Genomic DNA, 17,148 nt, shown 5'->3' on the forward strand with positions numbered 1-17,148 from the left:
CTCCTCCGTTCACTTTTTTTTTTTTTTTTTTTTTTTTAAAAAAAAAAAAATTAAAAAACCTTTTTTTTTTTTTTTTGTTTTTTTTTGGCCCTTTTTTTAATTTTTTTTAAATTTTTTTTTTTTTTTTTTTTTTAAATAAAAGCAATTTTAAAAACCTTCTGTTTATAGTTCTGCTGTTATTTGGACCATTTTTACAATTCTTGTAAATAGTATTTTGCTTTTTTCTTGCACAAATATTTGCTCACATTTTGTATATTTTTAAAATCATCACCTAGAATCAAAATCTTCCCCCCCACATTTCTTTAAATGTGGGGGGGAAGAGAAACAGTCTACAGCGGCAGCGTGTCGGTTGGTCTGTGTTACCCAGAAAGCAGTTGGGCACAATATCACAACACCAACACTGTGAGTGAAACAACGACTGAGGCAGCCTACTATATGAAGTACTCATGGACCACTTCTCTACAAATGTGGATGTGAATTAATAGAGTACGGAACAAATTGGCAACCTAAACTGAAACGTCTATTCTATGCACCTTATACATGAAAAAAGTTTTAAAATAGGCCATTCATTGAAGGTGCGCCTTATAGTGCGGAAAATACGGTACTTTGCTGCTGATATACCTCAATATCAGGCAGCACACGATATTTCTATTTTACTTTAATGGGGGAAAAAAACTGTAAAGATGTAGGTGTGAATATAGTTAAATACAAACTGCTTCGCTTTTTGTTTAACCACAGTGACTGATGTTCCTTCAATATCGAGGCTCTTCATCCTTTTCACTTTTGGTGCGTCAACCTGGTTTTTAAAACACACAGATTAAAGACATTTAAGAGTAAAAAGAGCAAAACTGATGTTCGACAGCTTAAACAAAAATGATCAGGTTATGAAAAACATGCCTGGGCTTTGAAAACAAGTTTGCTAAAATACGCAACATTACCTTTACTTTTATTTATATTTATTAGCCCAGATTATAATCAGTTATTTAATAAAAGTTGGAGATATTGGATTTATAGCAGAATGTTTTTGACGATTACATAACTTTTTTGATAATTTAGAGCAAAAATTTAAATTAGAGCAAAACAATTTAAGTACACAAAACCTAAAAAAAATATTCCTATCATGTAGCTGTGAAAACGTGCAGAGCCTTAGTTTCTAAAAATAAATTGCTTAAAATTAACAAATGAAGTAAGAATTTCTCTCCACTTGGTTTTTCGGTTGTCAAATCTTTTTACGAAATCAGAAGTAGTAAACATTATTGTCCATATTATGTGTAAAATAAAGATAAATCAGTACAAACAGTAAAAAACGTAATTACTACATCATTTTTCTATCTCTAGAAGTTTTGTCATATTCAGAAAACTGCAGACAAGACTAAAACAAATAGAGTTTAAAAAGCATCTCATCACCAACCTGAGGCTTTCTGGAAGAACCAGCTTCACTGTTCCAAAGGTCAGATTTCACTTTGGAAAAATTTGAATCCAATTTCCTTTTGGCTGAATGAGAAGAAGAGGATGAAGAAGATGATTTCAGGTTCCTGAGTTCAGCCAAGATGATGGGAACCAGAGTTCTGACCACAGTTTTAAGTTTTGGTATCTCCGTAAGCGACTGGACAGCTGCAGGAGAGAAAACGTTTGTTTCAGAGGCTCGTCTCTTTTCATAATACAGACAGAAGCTGTTCTGCTACTCCAACCTGATGATCTCATGACGTTTTTGGTCAGCTGCTGTACTCTGCTCGACCTCTGCTGTGTACTGGATGACCTTGTCGATTTCTTGCGTTTCTGGTTGAATGAAGACTTCTTCTTCTCGCTCCTCCCGGATGGAGATCGCCTCTGAGGGATCCTCAAATCCGAACAGTAACGCCAGGTTGAAGGCGGTGAGCGAGATCAGCAGGAAACCAAAATCAGGTTGAAAACTTTAAAAACTGTAAATTATCAGCAGTTTCTCTGACATGAAGGAAGGATCTATTCTACAAAGTTCACATTTTGTGCTTCCGTTTGGTTTTCTACTGCTTCTAAAAACTGCAGCACTTTTCAGCAATAAGTTTGTCTTTTGGTGTCTGGAAAATGAGCAGCCTCAAAAACTTCTGGAATGCAACAAATCAGCAGGCACTGCCCCGTTTCCTAGCAACCCATGCCAGGCCCAGACTCGTCACCTAGCAACCCAAACAGAACTCGTGGCCAGCAGCAACTTATTTGGATTTAAAGTGACAGAGGCCCTAAAACAGAAGTGACCAGACTGAAATCTCATTACCCAAGAACTATTTTGCGCAAAAAAAAATTAATGAACATGTATAGACCATAGAAGTATTCTAATGTCTTCAAGGAAGCATAATAAGTCATAAGCCGCTAAAGGTTTTCCAGATTTACCGATGAGAATTTTGCTCCGTTTTTCTCGTATCTCACCAACCTGTGAGTGTTTGGATCCTCCTGCTCCTCTGGTTTGCTTCTATCCATCAAAGCATTGTGAAAATGAGGACCTGGGGAGCGGGAGCTGCTCCTGATTCTGTAACATTTATTCTCCAGTCTGTATGGACTGATGGATCTGGATCTGGACCTGGATCTGGATCTGGACCTGGACCTGGACTTGGCCTGGCTCTTGGACCCGACTTTGTGATCGTAACGCTGGGATGTCTGAGCAGAGGTGGAGGCGTCTTTATCAGGAAAACTACAAAAATAAAAGAAAATAAAAACAGAATTTAACTGGTAGAAAATAACCTAAAAAGATACTTTTTAAAATTGAGTCTAAGGATTTTTATTTGACTTGCCTCTCAAACAGTGGTGCTGTACAATCCCAATTCGGGTATCTGTAGAAAAAAAAATAAAAAATTACCAATTTTTTAACAGATTCAATTCAATAAAGTCAGAATTTGTTTTTTCTCTAGGTAGGGCAAAACGTTAAAACAAGAAAAGAAAAAAGAATGTTATATTAGGAGTTTCTACTGTAGCAAAAACAAAAATCTCTTAGAAAATTCCTAATAACTCCACAAAAAGATAAACATCCATAAATCACAAAGAACAAATGTTAAATTGAGCTTTTAAAAAAAGGACACTGACGTTTTGCGGAGGAGAATGCAGGCCTTGATATGAGAGCTGATGTTCTGGTGGGTGACCCAGTCCTGGCAGGAAGAGCAGCAAACGTTACAAGAAACTCAACAAAAAAAAATATTTTACTCAGTGCAGCCAGGAGCATCGTTTCTTCATAAAGGGTGCTCATTTTGAACATTTAACCAATTTATTCTGGGGTTTTTTCATTTAATTTTCAACATATTTAAGTTTTATGTCAACAAACGGACATAAGCCAACATACCTGTTGTATCTAAATAATTCTTCAAGACACCAATGACACTAAAAAGTGTGATTCATGTCATTAAATTCTACATAGCAACTGCATTTAATTACAGTTTTGAATTTGATATTAATTGATGTCTTTATGAAACCAAAGCTGGAGAAAATGCTAAGAATTAATTTTTTTAATTTGGCAGTTTTGGGGTGCATTAACTGGAATTTATTTTCACTAGAATAAATTTTTATGATGATAAATGACAGAATAATATTCATAGTTAGTTTTCTTTAACAAGAAATTGTTAAATGAACCCAACTATTTTTCCTTTAAATTTGTGTGAAACTTTTGTTATAAGTTTCTACAAAACATTAAACTTTAAAATTTCTACATGAAATATGGCTCTTATTTATACTATTTTAGCAAAAAAAATCTTCTTATGCTACAGTTAGGGCTGCAACTAATAAGTGTTTAAGTATTAATCAATTATTCTGATAAATTGACATTCTTCAGATTTTCATTTAACATTCAACGTTAGAAATACAATAAATAATTCAATATTTTTTTATTAAGAAAATAAACAGTTTAGTGAATTTAAACTGGATGAATATAAACAAAATGCCGTTTACATTTCGATGTCAAAGCAAAAACACTGACATAGAAAGGTGTTTTTATCTTAAATGCAAATTGAATCCATTTTGTAGTTTAAGCTGAATTAGTTGCTCTGAATACTGTTTTACAACAAATTCTCTTTTTTGACCGTTTACTCCAGTTAATTAATAAATTACTAAATCGATGACTATTTCAATATTTGAAAAGTAAAAGCTAAAGTAAAAGTGAATTCTACAATTGAAAAGGTTTTAACTTAAGCTTTTAATTGCTAATGGAGGGATCAGAAGAAACGTCCCAGACTCACCTTAATATTAACGCACACTATGCTGCAGAGAGAACAGGTGTGTGGAAACGCCCTCGGTGTGGCGGCAGTGTAATCCTCCATCATGGCTTTTGGAGGCAGACCGTTAAAACCAGTCGGCTCAGGTAGGTACGCCCTGCCTGGGGGCGGCAGCAGCCACTGGGCAGAAGCTGCCTCAGGCGGACACGTTGGCCTCATGGATGGAGGAGGAACCGGATTTAAATCAGAGTAACTTCGGGTTTTCTGGTACTCCTGGTTTGATTTTTGATTCTTTTTTATTTCAACAACATTTATAACTTTTCTGTGAATTATACTGTCATTTTTGAACATGCTGTCATTAATGGCTTGGCCAGGTTCTCTGTCTCCAGGTACTGAAACAAATTGCTTCATTTCATCAATTTGTCTCAATTCAGGTGTTGAACTCCAGTTGGACTTTGGTTCAGATCCTTCAGAGTTGGCAGAACTACTATCAGTTTCTTGCGTCACCAGAGGAAAAACGGAGGGAATGGATTGTAAACTCTGTCTTGGTTGGGTCTGCAGGTTATTCAAATTATTCAGTGGATGGTCCACAAAGGTCCTGACTGAGCTAGAACAAGTGGAAGAGCTTTTCTGATCATGTGAACCCCAGTTTTTTACCTCTGCTGAGCTCCTGGTTTCTTCCAAAAAGCCATCAAATACAACATTTTGATAGACACTGTGAATCTGTTCACCTTCTGAACAACTAAAACGGTCAAATCCAGTTGTGCTTGTGACACGTGGAAAGTTTGAACTATCACTTGTTTTCTTTACCTTCATAATGTAGATATGCCTCAAAATGGCAGGCAGATTTGTTACAGTGATCAGGTCTTCAGGGTAGGAGAGGAGATTTTCCAAATCTTCTTTATCAAGCCCAAACCGTTGGAGGATTTTGGTGGCCAGTTCTACAATATTCTCTGGGTTATCGGGGTAAGTGTAGGGTTGCTCTGTCCCAGCTTTGTCATTGTTGTCTTGTTTCCTGCCGATGTCGACTCTAATATCACTTGCACTTGTAGTTTCATCTGTAAAATGTGATGAATTCAATGTGGAAGAACCAGATTCATCCATATCAAGGGCTGAATGTCCTTGAGAAGAAGAGCAATTTGAAGAAGAAAGCATCTTTTCTGATGTTTTAGAAGCAAGTGTTTCTACTACTTGATATTTCATATCTGTGCGTCCCAATGTGGATATTTTAAATATCAGGAAAGGAGTGAAGGCTGATGGTTGGAGAAGTAGAAATTAAAACGTTATTGTGTCATAGCTTGGCGTTGTTACAATCTTTGGTGATAAACTGACAGCCTTGCTGTCCACAGCACAGTCTGTTTGCATCGATGCAAAGCTACCAGATACAACAGGAAACAAATGACCAAACCTTCCTTGCAGAAAATACTCCAGCAGCCACGGCGCTAAAAGGGTAAAAAAAAGACGTTAAATGGAAGTTTCTGTTCCTCAGGATGTCAGAATATGCAACAAACTATCTAAAATGTCCTTTATGTACTAGTAGTGAAGTGACGCACAAAAAGTTAAAAGTATATATAGGAAATATAACCAGAAAATGCTAAATTTAAATAAGTCATAACCATTTCATTTAACTTTATTTTTTTATAATTCTTCAAATAGACAGTTATTGCTTGTAAATGAACAGATGTAAGAGTTATAAGAAGCTACTTCAATTATGAAACTGAATGATGTTAAAGAGTTTTGTTGGTTTAACCACATTTCATCATAAGAACTATTCACCAGGTTATACAATTTGTTACTGGCACATTATCACTGATTGCATGACGTTTACAGAAAAAGAAACCATTTATTTCTGCAGTGTTAGGTAAATCATTTAATTACCATACAATCAGGCGCTCCATGTTTGGAAACACTTGTTTTGTGTGCAAGTAATCTATAAAATTACCAGTTTGCTTTTAGAGTTGCCCAAATAAATTAGCTTGCTAGCTTTTTGATTATATTCTAATTAAAAGAGTGGCATATGTGTATGTGAAATGTGCAGATTAAAAAGAAAAATTCACAACTACACGTTAACTTGACGACCACAATGGTAACCAAAACAAAACAACCAATGGTAACTAAATTATGTTATTGAGATGTGTCATTTACACAAAAATCATGAAGCTATGCCTATATTCTTAATTAAGGTGGATTAATAATGTTAAAGTTAGACGTGTGAGCCTACTGGGACACAGAAAACATAAAACAGCATTTTAATTACACTAACGTTAGCGCGGGGGTAAAAACCGTTGGTTAGCCATTAGGCTAACGAGACAAAAGCTAACAACTAAGCAAATGGCGACGGCATTTTAATCTAAACTGTTTTAGTACACGTTTATTTTTCACAGTGAACTGCTACATACCTTTAGTTGGTTTTCTTTAAGCTTATTTATACAAAATTAACCACCGTTTGCCACTTTTTTTTTTTACATACATTATCAACTGTTTGCAGGTGAGCCAGTTTAAATATGGCGACTCCATTAGCCATATCCGGTTCAGATGCTGAATTTCAAAATAAGAGCCTGTTTGCAATTAAGATGTTTGTACCTTATATATATATATATATATATATATATATATATATATATTCAAATAAGAGAGAAGACAAAAATTGTGTGGATTAGTATTTTATCTCAAGGAAAAAGTCTAAATATATCATGGGCAGCAGCAGCATCCTAGCATCCTCTACCATCATTAGAGACAAAACAAACAAAATAGCTAAAGTAAAACGTATAATAGAAAAGTAGGCTTCACACACATTGAGTTTTATTGCAAAATTATATTTTATTTTACTTATAGAACTCTGGATTTAACCAGAAAATGTTCATCATGACAAAGAAAAAGGGGAAAACATATCTCCCCAAAAGACATTATTTTCTTACAAAAAAATAGTAATCCTGTCAGAAATGTCCTTTTACCTCAAAATAACTTTTAGATAATCCAGAGCAATGCTTCAAAATTACTTTAAAATATTACAAAATCCTTCTGTTATCTACAGTTAACCAATTTGAAAATTACTGCTTATATTAACTCTGACAACCATTAAAAATACTAAGAAAAGGTGTTTCAGTAAAACACAGAGAATGCAAACAAAATGTTCAAGTAATAACAGCATCAGCAGTAACAGCTTCACATTCTTCATCAAAAACCAACAAGCCGATCAAACAGGAAGATATCCCTCAGGTTTGGTTCAGTATTGTTGAAGGCTTCAGCTTCTCCCGCTTCTGGTAGTATCTCTGAGAAGTGAAAGAGAAACAAACATAAAAACCAAGCAGGAGCCACAAAGATGCCACAGTGGATTGGTTCTAATGTGTCCTTATGTGAACCTGCAGGTTGTCGTAGTGGGTTTGGGTTTTGCAGTGCTGGTCCCCCTTCAGGTAGGAAACACAACACAGGTTACAGAAATACCCCCACTTACGGCTCACAAACTCCTTCCCTGAAGAGAAGAACAGACGAGATTAATGTGTGAATAACGAGTAATTAATCAAACTTCACAGTGTCGGACCATTACTGAGGTAAACGGAACATTTATTATGAAATCTGGACATTAATGGTACAACTACTTTAACACCAGACCCGGTGGTACGAGAACCTCTGGTGTTGCTTAGTCTGCACCCAGAGTTGGGTAAGAACTAGATACAGTTACATTTAAGTAACCTTTTTGAGAAAAAATTAGTTTTAGGAGTATATTTACTACTCTGTACTTTTTACTGTCACTTGAGTAAAACTATGTTGAAGTAGTGCTACTCTTAATCGAGTAAGATTTTTGGGCTCTACCACCTCTAGTACTTCTAGTGATACTCAAAAGAAATGTTGGTATATAGTATTTGTAAAGTAAAGATATTGAAATGAAACACAATGTAGAGATAGTAAAAACAAATAGCAAAAAAGTATGCAGCCTATTAGGAACTCATGAAGCAGATACTATTGTGAATTTCCCCCTGGGATTATTAAAATATATTAATTCATTCATATGTCAGGTGTGGGCATAAGGGTGAATCAAGTGTATCCGAACAGTCTATATAAAATAATTGAGTTCAAAACAGTGGGATATTTCTATATCTAAAATAGCTCTTTGAAGAATTTGAATTCATATGAGTTACAACAACATTTCATTTTTCTTTGGGATTAATAAAGTATTTTCATTGAATACTATAGATTGTCAAATACTGCACTATTGTGACTTGAGATTTGCCCATGTCAACCATTTCCTGGTTCCAGGTCTTGCAATGTTTAATTAACAATTGTTGTAACAAACTGTGAGTATCTCACCTAAAGGTTCATTAGGGTTGAATGGAGGAAGTTTGATGTTTGAGTCGACACAAGATTTCTTTGATTCAGGTCCGGAAATCTCCATCTTCCGTTTACTAGGGACTGAAAAGAAAGGACTGATTAACATAATAATAGTGTTATATAATAAAAACTATTAAAAGCGGTTGTTTTATGTTTCTGCTGGTGGCCGTTCACCAACTTAATTAGAAAATAATTCTGTTTGTGTGGAAAATGTTTGCGTTCTTCTTCTGTTTTTGTTGTTGTTTTCGGTATGGCTGTTACTGACGCACTTGAACATAATCTCAAGCTCAGTAGGCAATCCTGAGCCGTGGTCAGCAGGTTGCCATGGCAACGGACGTGGCCGCGTGGTCGGCTGCGAAACCAAACTTGTAATTTTATTAAATACAATGACAAGCATCCGTTAATCATATTGACTGTCAGCCCTCGGTGTAATCAGGGATTTGCAGGTAAGAAATTAATGTTCATAAACTTTATAAGTATGATTAGAAAGACATCAAATATCGTATTATGGAGAAGGTACCGTATCTAACCATTGGTAACCATGGAGACAATGCCGCGCCGTCATGTAGCCTAGCATGTATGGGTAAAAACTGGTTAGCATCTCGTCTTTTGTTCATTTTTAAGGCTGCTCCGGTGTAAAGGGAAAAGCTGTTTATAACACAGTGACATAAGTCATGTGGTGCGAATTCAGTCAGAGTCGGTAATTTGTTCAACACACCCGGAGAGAGGAGGTTCGGGTCGGTTTCTAAGCTAGCCGTTTCAGGCTTCTGCAAATATCGCCGTCCATGAGCCCAATTCCAGGTGTGCAACTTTCACAGACAAATTAGCTTGACTCGAACAAGAAGAAGGCCACGAATAAACTGACGGAAACTTTGAAAAACAATTTCAGTCGTTATGGTCAATACTCCCGATCCATCATGACGCCTCCAATGATTGAGTGACGTCGTTGAAAAGTGTCAAAAGCGGCTAATAGGCGCCATCCAGTCTAGTTACAGCAACCACGTAATAGGTGTTTATGAATTTTCTATTGTTCAGCTGATAAAGCACAAACTACCTCTGTAACATTTATTGAAGCACGTGGTAAATATTTTCTCTTTTTTTACCTTTAGCGTCTTCTTTTCTGTCCTCCTGCCCACCAGGAGATTCAGACTTCATCCCTCTGGTGGATTTCCTCACTGAAACAGACGATAAATTAGCCGGGTTTTCTCGTGTTTTGCTGTTCTGGTGTCAGAATAAGAGACTGAAATCCGTCCGTCTCACCAGGAGTCGTCCCTGCCGTGTTCTTGGCTCGATTGCGCCTCCTGGTGGTTGTGGCTTCTTGTTCCTGGTCTTCAGTGTCTGTGACGCTGGCTGAGATTTCTGATGATGGCTCCAGCTCACGGGTTATTGGTGAGACATCTCCAGAAGATGTTTCTTCACTGTTGGTTTGTTCCTGTGAATCGTGGGCATCGTTCCTTCTTCTTGTTGGAGTTTGGTCTTCTTTTCCTTCTACTGCAGTTATTTTCTTTTCTCTGGTAGATCTTGTTGTGACAGTTGGTTCATTAGCATCTACTTTATCTTGTTTTATAGTTTTAATAGATCTTCTAGCTGAGGTGTAAGTGACAGATTGATCCTCAACTGAGTCTTTATCTTCTTTCCCCATATCTGTCTCTCCACTGCTGTCCTTTGTTTGAGTTTCAGATGGTTTATCTGGTGAATTTTCTCTCTCTTCAGACACAGAAACGCTGGTTTTTTTGTTCGGTTTTACAGTCAAACCTGCGTCTTCGACCTTCTGATGTTCGTCTTTCTCAGAAGCTTCAAGGTCATCAGTGGCGCTCTCCTTATCACAGTTCGTCTCTTTACCCTCAATGCCTTCCTGATCTACGTTGTGACTAATCTCAGATTCTTTATTTGTTTCTTCATAACTTTCATCTACCCTGTCCTCTTTGCTTTTGCCATTTTCATCTTTTTGTGTCTCCCTTTTGGTCATCTCTCCGAGTGTTTTATCTGCAGAAATTGCCTCTGGACTCTGGTTTTGGTTGGTTAAGTCAAAGTTTGCTCCATCTGGTGAGGTCTCTGGTTCTGCTTTTCCCTCCTTACGGTCAGATTTGACCATTGCACTCTCTTCTTCCTGTGACATCCTGACATCTGGAGATGCTGAAAGAACTCCCCGAGTCTCTGAATCTGAAGAAGTAGAGGGTTTGGGTGAAAGTCTGATTTTTTTAGATTTGGATGAAGGTGATGAAGGTGGTGAGCGCTTGTTTTTAGCGGACGGCGTCGAGGTCTCGTCTGAGCTCTGCTCCTCGCTGCTCTTTTCAGGACTCTGTTTTGATACAGACACGTTATGATCAACAACAACAGTGAGCAACTGAGAAAATATCTTTCACGTTATTCAAAAGCCACCAGGTTGAAACCAGTCAAGGCATTTCCAGGATTTCAAGCTCAAATTTAAAACTTTTTAAGATTATTATGAATGAAATTTAATGTACAAACTTTATCAAGCCAACTGGCGATAAATTTGGACTTGCCTGTGATGGACACAAAAATGCTAGCTAGTTAGCAAGCTAGCTGTAGCAGTGAGTTAGCAATAGTTCAAATGAAATGTAGATGTTTGAACGCAAAACAGCAATTTTTTAAATATAAAAAGTTATAGTCAATTAAAAAAAGTACTGTTTTACTTATATTAAAAATCATTAGTTTTTCTTTAATTGTCTAGCTTATTGCTTTATTTTGAGACATGTAAAAAGAAATGTGTATATTATAGGTAAAAAACAGAACAAAAAAAAGCTACAATATTTAAATTGTATATTATAGTTATAATAAATGTACACACAGTAAGGACAAGGAGTCATCCAATTATTTTTTAGATATGTAATACTGCATTTAGACATAAATAATAGCACACTAGGCTGCACAGTGGCGCAGTTGGTAGAGCTGTTGCCTTGCAGCACGAAGGTTCTGGGTTCGATTCCTGGCCCCGGTCTTTCTGCATGGAGTTTGCATGTTCTCCCTGTGCATGCGTGGGTTTTCTCCGGGTTCTCCGGTTTCCTCCCACAGTCCAAAAACATGACTGTCAGATTAATTGGTCTCTCTAAATTGTCCCTAGGTGTGAGTGTGTGTGTGCATGGTTGTGTGTCCTGTGTGTCTCTGTGTTGCCCTACGACAGACTGGTGACCTGTCCAGGGTGACCCCACCTCTCGCCCGGAACGTTAGCTGGAGATGGGCACCAGCACCTCCTGACCCCACTGAGGGACAAGGGTGAAAGAAAATGGATGGATGGATAGTAGCACACTGTTTATGTTGCATTATTTTAAATAACTGTTATCATTGGGAAATATGTTGGATAGCAGAGGTTCCCAAACTGTGGGGCGGGGAAAAAACATGAACGCTGTATGTGCTGGATTTTTTCCTTAGAATGACCAACTCTGTTCAACTAAGTTCAGATATGTACATTCATTTTGTCCCCAAAAAATCAATCCCTTCCCCCAACAGGACAGCTATTTCTAGGGGGGGCCCAGGAGAAAACGTTTGGGAACCACTGTTCAGTAGGATGGGTGTCTCAAAGACCAAAAATGCTTTTGATGATATTAAAAATGGTTTAAAATATTTGTACACTTAAGGATGAGAATGTGAGATTGAAGTGCCATTCAATGTGGGAATAATTTAAGAGTTTATTTGGAGTGGGCAGATTTAAATGTTTGTAGGTTTTGAATAGGACAGGAGCAGGAAATTATAAGATCTCGTGTCTTCTGCCTGCTGCTGTTTGATCAATGAATAATGTAAAATTGCGTGTCAATGGGCAAGATCTTTTTTTTCCTTTTTGTTCAAAATAAATAACTAAATTTAACTTTTTAGATGCATTGTAACTCAAGCTATAATCACTATAGAACAAGCATGGGTTTGCTATTAAATAAACCTAAGTAGATTAAATAATGATAAAAAAAACATTTAGTTTGAAATGGAGTGAGAAGAAGAAACTTAACTTGTATAAATAACAAAAAGTCACCTGTTGTCTTTGTGTGGAGCTTCTTTGTTGGAGTTTGAACTGAAGAACCAGAGATTTAATCACATTAAAACTCTTCATATCCATTTTAGGAAGCTCTTCATTTTCCTCCTTTGACTGGTCCAGACTTGTGGTTTCCGGCTCAGAGCAGTTTGTTGAATCTGCTTCTTTTCCGAATGCCTTCTCCACGTCGGGCACAGCAGCTGCGGAGTCGGTCGTTTTCTTGGCTTCACGTTTCTCCTGAGTCGCTGCATCACCTGATCCTGCGGCAGGTTCAGCAGAGGGAACGGGCTCGGCAGAACCTGGGGTTCTGGAGAGTGTCGTCTTCTTATCAAGAGGCGGTTCTGGAGTTTTCACAGCACTGGGCTCGGTGTGGTTTTCCTCTGGGTCCAGTTCCAGGTGTACTGGGATGTCTTGGTAACCCAGAAGGCGAAGTTTCCTGCTCTTTACACTGAAAGAGACATCAGGAAAAACTGTCTTAGTCACAGAAAAAACAAAAAAAAAAACATACGCAATGTTCATTTCTATAAAATACAATCCAATTGTGATGTAGAAAAATTAAACAATCACTTTTCAGACTAATCAAAACACTGCAACTGTTTTATGCGTTTGATCTTAAAGGGTTTCAATTAGTAACCAAATCAGGTGTTTTTTTTCACTGAAACTGTTTAAATCTGGCATGTAACTTTTATAATGAATTAGGTTGTTTTTAAACTTTTTTTACAAGTTTGTTAAAACTGTCTCTATGCAGTGACAGTTTAATATGAGACAGATAATATGTGAAAAGCTGCTAGTGCAGTCTGAAGAGATGCAAAAATCCTGACCAAAAACAACCAATCAGAGCCAGAAGGCGGGTCTTAGCGCCAACAATCAACCTCATGAGCTCCTAGCAAAGAAACGACTTACCATCACAGGAAAAAGACTCATCAGTGACCATGCTAACTAACTGCCCTGACCCCTCTGCACATCTCCACACTTGGCCACGCCCCTCAGTGTCTCTTGGCGGGTTTTGCTTTCATAGCTACACTTTAAAATCACCTACATGGAGTCTGATTAACTTCACATAAAGCTACAGTTTTCCTCGGGGGACTTTCTTAATATTTGCTCCTTCACGTCCTTCTTGCTTTTTTTGCCAAGAAGTTCCAAAAGATCAAAACAATCTCACTATATAAACGTATCAGTCAGGAGAAAGACACTAAAAATAACTCCAGAGCCATAACATCCAAAAAGTTTATTAACCTTGATCTAAATTACAGGAAATGAAATACTTACGGCTCAATGGGTCCAACTTGCTTCCTGCATAATGAGAAAGAGAAGCTACTTTCAGGAGGAGGGAGGTTTGGTCTAAGACCTGACTGCCATGAGCGAAACTCCTGAACTTACCAACTGTCACATGTTTCACACAATTTTGGTAGCAGCAAGTTCTCCACCACCTTTGTTACTCCGCTGGATGTTGTCATCTCAATGTAAATCTGTTAAAAGACAATCATGGACAAATTAACAAATGAAAGATGACCATAATGTGTATAGGTTTGCGGTTTATGTTTTTAGTATAAAGTGATCAAAGCACTTTCTTCGAGAAAGAAAAAGTGTAACTAAATATATTATTTACATTTAATTTTTTAGATTGATTTTTGACAATAATGAAGTAAATTGAGACGAAAGATGTAACAGTTCTAATAGAGAAAACTCAAGAAATTGTCCGACCGGGATGAGCCATCTATCAGCGAAACTGGAAACCTGAAAGTTGTCTTAATTATGAGAACAAAGTCATGGCATTAAAATAGAGACGCAATATTACCAGAAGGAGGTTGTAAAATTATGAGAACAAAAGTTCTTTTAAATCACAAAAAAACCCTTCAAGGTATGAAATGATCAACTCAGTAAGAACATCTGGTTCTTCTTTTGAACTAGACAAATTCATTTGCACAACAGTTTCAGTCCTACCACTAATAATCTTTTAACACATCAGCATCAAAGTAAAATAAAAAATTCCTGCCAAGTATAACTTGATCACATTCCTTAATTTGACTTTTTTCCACAAAATTTTTACTTCATTCTCATAACTTCTGTTTTTATTCTGACTTTACTGTAACATTATGACTATTCCTGTGTTATTGCGACTTTCTTCGTGTCTTGCCACAAGTTTGTTTTGCATATTATCGCAACTTTGAGGTAAAACTCAGATCAGGCACATGCCGTACCCGGTCAGCGAGCGGCAGGAAGTTGGTAAACGTAGCGATGTTCGCCACCTCATTCATGACCGTCATGACGATGCACTTGTCAAACACTGAAACCTCAATGCAGAGCAGCCGCTCCTCCAAGCCCTCTGGTTCTGGGACAGGCTGGGAAAAAAAAAAAGCAACATCTTGCTTTTCCACAAGTAGCTGATTTGGAACCGTACACTGATGAAAGAAGGTGATAAAAATCGCTCACTGTGTTGCTCCGTTTCATCAGAGTTTTGTACAAGGTCACCTGTAAAAACATAGCAAGAACACAAAGTGAACATCAACAAAAAGCAGGAATGACTAGAAGTGTGATTATAATTGTGTCGTAAACAAAAGCTGCTACTTAAAACTAAACGACTTGTCATTGTAAATACTTCGAATATGGCGCTTACAAAAATAGTCAGAAGCTGTAACCACCAGCACAAAAGCACCAAACCAGTGCGGTATTTGGCAGAAGCTAATGCTAAAGCGCCAACTTGTTTTCAAATTATATCTGCCTTTGAAAGAGCACCAATTGAATTTTGACATTATAATTTAAATGTTTTCCCTTAGATATTGTATTTATGTTTATATCTTGTTATCCAGTCTCGGTATTTTATTTTGTTTCTGTATGTTTCTTGCATCAAATACAGATAATGGTGTGTGTGTGTGTGTCGGGGGGGGGGGAGTAGTCTTCATCTGCTTCAAAATAAGAGCATAAACTTAGCATAAAATTATTAACAGCTAATGATAAAAACTTCCCAGAAGTCGAACTTTATTAAACTGAAAGATTACAAAACAACCAAGTAAATAAACACTTTAGAATTTATCTGGGAAAATTGATTTAGGGAAAGCTAAGTGCAATAAACATGCTCAAGGATAGCAAAAATAAATAAACAAAAAAATGTGAAATGTGCCAAACACTGGGGTGGCATATCAAATGATCTGTGGGACCTCTAAGTTTTAATACCTCGTCATCTGGAATGGGGAGATCGCTCCGCAACAAATAGGCGTAGACAGTGGAGCCTTTGAAGGTAATTGGCTTTACGAAGTGATCTTCAAAAAAGGTGAAGCAAGCACGCCAGCTCTGAAAGCAGACGAACGCCTAGAGGTGGAAAAAATGAGAAGAGAGTCACATCAGAACCATTTTCCACGAGTCAGAAATGTTCCAGACAAACATCAGTATTTCTTTACCCTCTTCTGTAGCGGTAAAACCATCACATTGTAGAAGAGTGCGTGACGATTCTGCACATCAAAGTATTTCCACACCAGCGCCGCTACGTTCTTGTGTGTGTAGGTTTCATTTGACAAACCGGTCAACATGACTTTGGGCTCCTTGGAACCTTTCGACATACATTTCTACAGGGATCAAGATAGAAAAGTTAATTATTCAAAAAATAAATGAATAAATAAAAACAACTACAAGAACAGAAACTGCTGCAGATGAAACTTTTTTTTTTAAAAGCTGTTTAAAATGAACAAAACCAAATGGAGCAAAACAACAGAATAACTTAGTGCAGACTGTATGGAAATCTCGTGAACAGAAAAAAAACTCTTACCTTTATCCCTTTCATTGTAGACTTTTCCCAAAAAGCTGGGAGTAAAAAAAAAAAAAAACATTACAAAGTGAAACATACAAACTCAACCTGCAGAGAAACGTAAAAGATAATTTTTAAAAAATGTCCATTTGCATGAGTTTCCCAAATCAGACTGATGAACTAACTTTAGAACTAACTTTAGTTTGCTCTCATTTTGCAGATCCAAACCCAGTTATCTTTTTAGCTGAAGTTTCTTACTGAATGTGGTTTAATTAAATAAATTCTGTAAACAAGAGAGATTCAGCCGTTGTCCTGCCGACAGTGGCACCATCAGGAATTAATAAAGAATCAGGTTTTGTTGGATAGTTTCATTCCCTGCTTCATGAATAAATCCTCATTTGAAAACTTCTTTTTCTATTTAGCCAGGTTAGCTACGCTGCGATGCTGATAAGAAGCAATAAGAATGTAATAATTCTCTGTATGTTTCTATAAAACTCAGCAAAAACAAAGCCGACATTTAGTGATCAGATCAGAGAAGAAGTCACATTGCTCTGAGATGCGTTAAATTTCTCTGAGTTTAGCTCACCTGGGACGTTGAACCAAGGTGATGCAGTAGGGAACAAAAAAGGTCTAGTTGTCATGGTAACCCAAAATGGTGCCCCAGAACCAATAGGGATGATTGCTTTTGGTTTTGGGACGGCTGCGTTCGCCACACAAAGGCTCTCGTCTGGCAATGCCTGTTTTGCACGTATTGGTGCTGCAGGGAGAAAAAAAAATTCATCTAAAGCATCTTCAAATAAATGTAAAAAAAATAAAATATTTTCTCACCAAGCTTTCTGGCATTTAGCAAACAGATATTATTTAGGTAATTCTAGCTAAACAACAACAAGAAATGTTTGGTCTGACTTAACCTCAGATTG

At 37.1% G+C, this 17,148-nt stretch overlaps 2 protein-coding genes across 7 annotated transcripts in view; both read right to left on the reverse strand.

Annotated features, from left to right (window-relative positions):
• The window catches only part of LOC103480613 (zinc finger protein 638-like), an 18,943-nt gene extending 12,255 nt beyond the window's left edge, over nt 1-6,688 (reverse strand). For all 3 annotated transcript variants that reach the window (XR_536128.2, XR_536127.2, XM_008435630.2), the window contains exons 1-8: nt 6,572-6,688; nt 4,197-5,614; nt 3,055-3,116; nt 2,766-2,804; nt 2,408-2,665; nt 1,692-1,840; nt 1,412-1,614; nt 714-796 (exon numbers count right to left, since the gene is read on the reverse strand). Coding sequence is in view for 1 of the 3 variants with exons in the window: in XM_008435630.2 (XP_008433852.1) it covers nt 714-796; nt 1,412-1,614; nt 1,692-1,840; nt 2,408-2,665; nt 2,766-2,804; nt 3,055-3,116; nt 4,197-5,375 (1,973 nt within the window). In the remaining 2 variants the exon portion in view is untranslated. The remainder of the gene's footprint in view (nt 1-713; nt 797-1,411; nt 1,615-1,691; nt 1,841-2,407; nt 2,666-2,765; nt 2,805-3,054; nt 3,117-4,196; nt 5,615-6,571) is intronic.
• A 279-nt stretch (nt 6,689-6,967) lies between these two features.
• Nucleotides 6,968-17,148, reverse strand: part of LOC103480615 (uncharacterized) — a 39,782-nt gene continuing 29,601 nt past the window's right edge. For all 4 annotated transcript variants that reach the window (XM_008435638.1, XM_008435640.1, XM_008435636.1 and 1 more), the window contains 14 exons: nt 16,815-16,985; nt 16,250-16,284; nt 15,885-16,049; nt 15,661-15,795; nt 14,920-14,958; nt 14,688-14,828; nt 13,867-13,955; nt 13,756-13,779; nt 12,487-12,934; nt 9,762-10,803; nt 9,605-9,676; nt 8,481-8,582; nt 7,535-7,644; nt 6,968-7,444 (listed from right to left, as the gene is read on the reverse strand). In XM_008435638.1, coding sequence (XP_008433860.1) covers nt 7,388-7,444; nt 7,535-7,644; nt 8,481-8,582; nt 9,605-9,676; nt 9,762-10,803; nt 12,487-12,934; nt 13,756-13,779; nt 13,867-13,955; nt 14,688-14,828; nt 14,920-14,958; nt 15,661-15,795; nt 15,885-16,049; nt 16,250-16,284; nt 16,815-16,985 — 2,630 coding nt within the window. In that variant the 3' untranslated portion in view covers nt 6,968-7,387. The remainder of the gene's footprint in view (nt 7,445-7,534; nt 7,645-8,480; nt 8,583-9,604; nt 9,677-9,761; nt 10,804-12,486; nt 12,935-13,755; nt 13,780-13,866; nt 13,956-14,687; nt 14,829-14,919; nt 14,959-15,660; nt 15,796-15,884; nt 16,050-16,249; nt 16,285-16,814; nt 16,986-17,148) is intronic.

This window comes from Poecilia reticulata, linkage group LG18, assembly GCF_000633615.1.
Source record: "Poecilia reticulata strain Guanapo linkage group LG18, Guppy_female_1.0+MT, whole genome shotgun sequence".
NCBI lineage: Eukaryota > Metazoa > Chordata > Actinopteri > Cyprinodontiformes > Poeciliidae > Poecilia > Poecilia reticulata.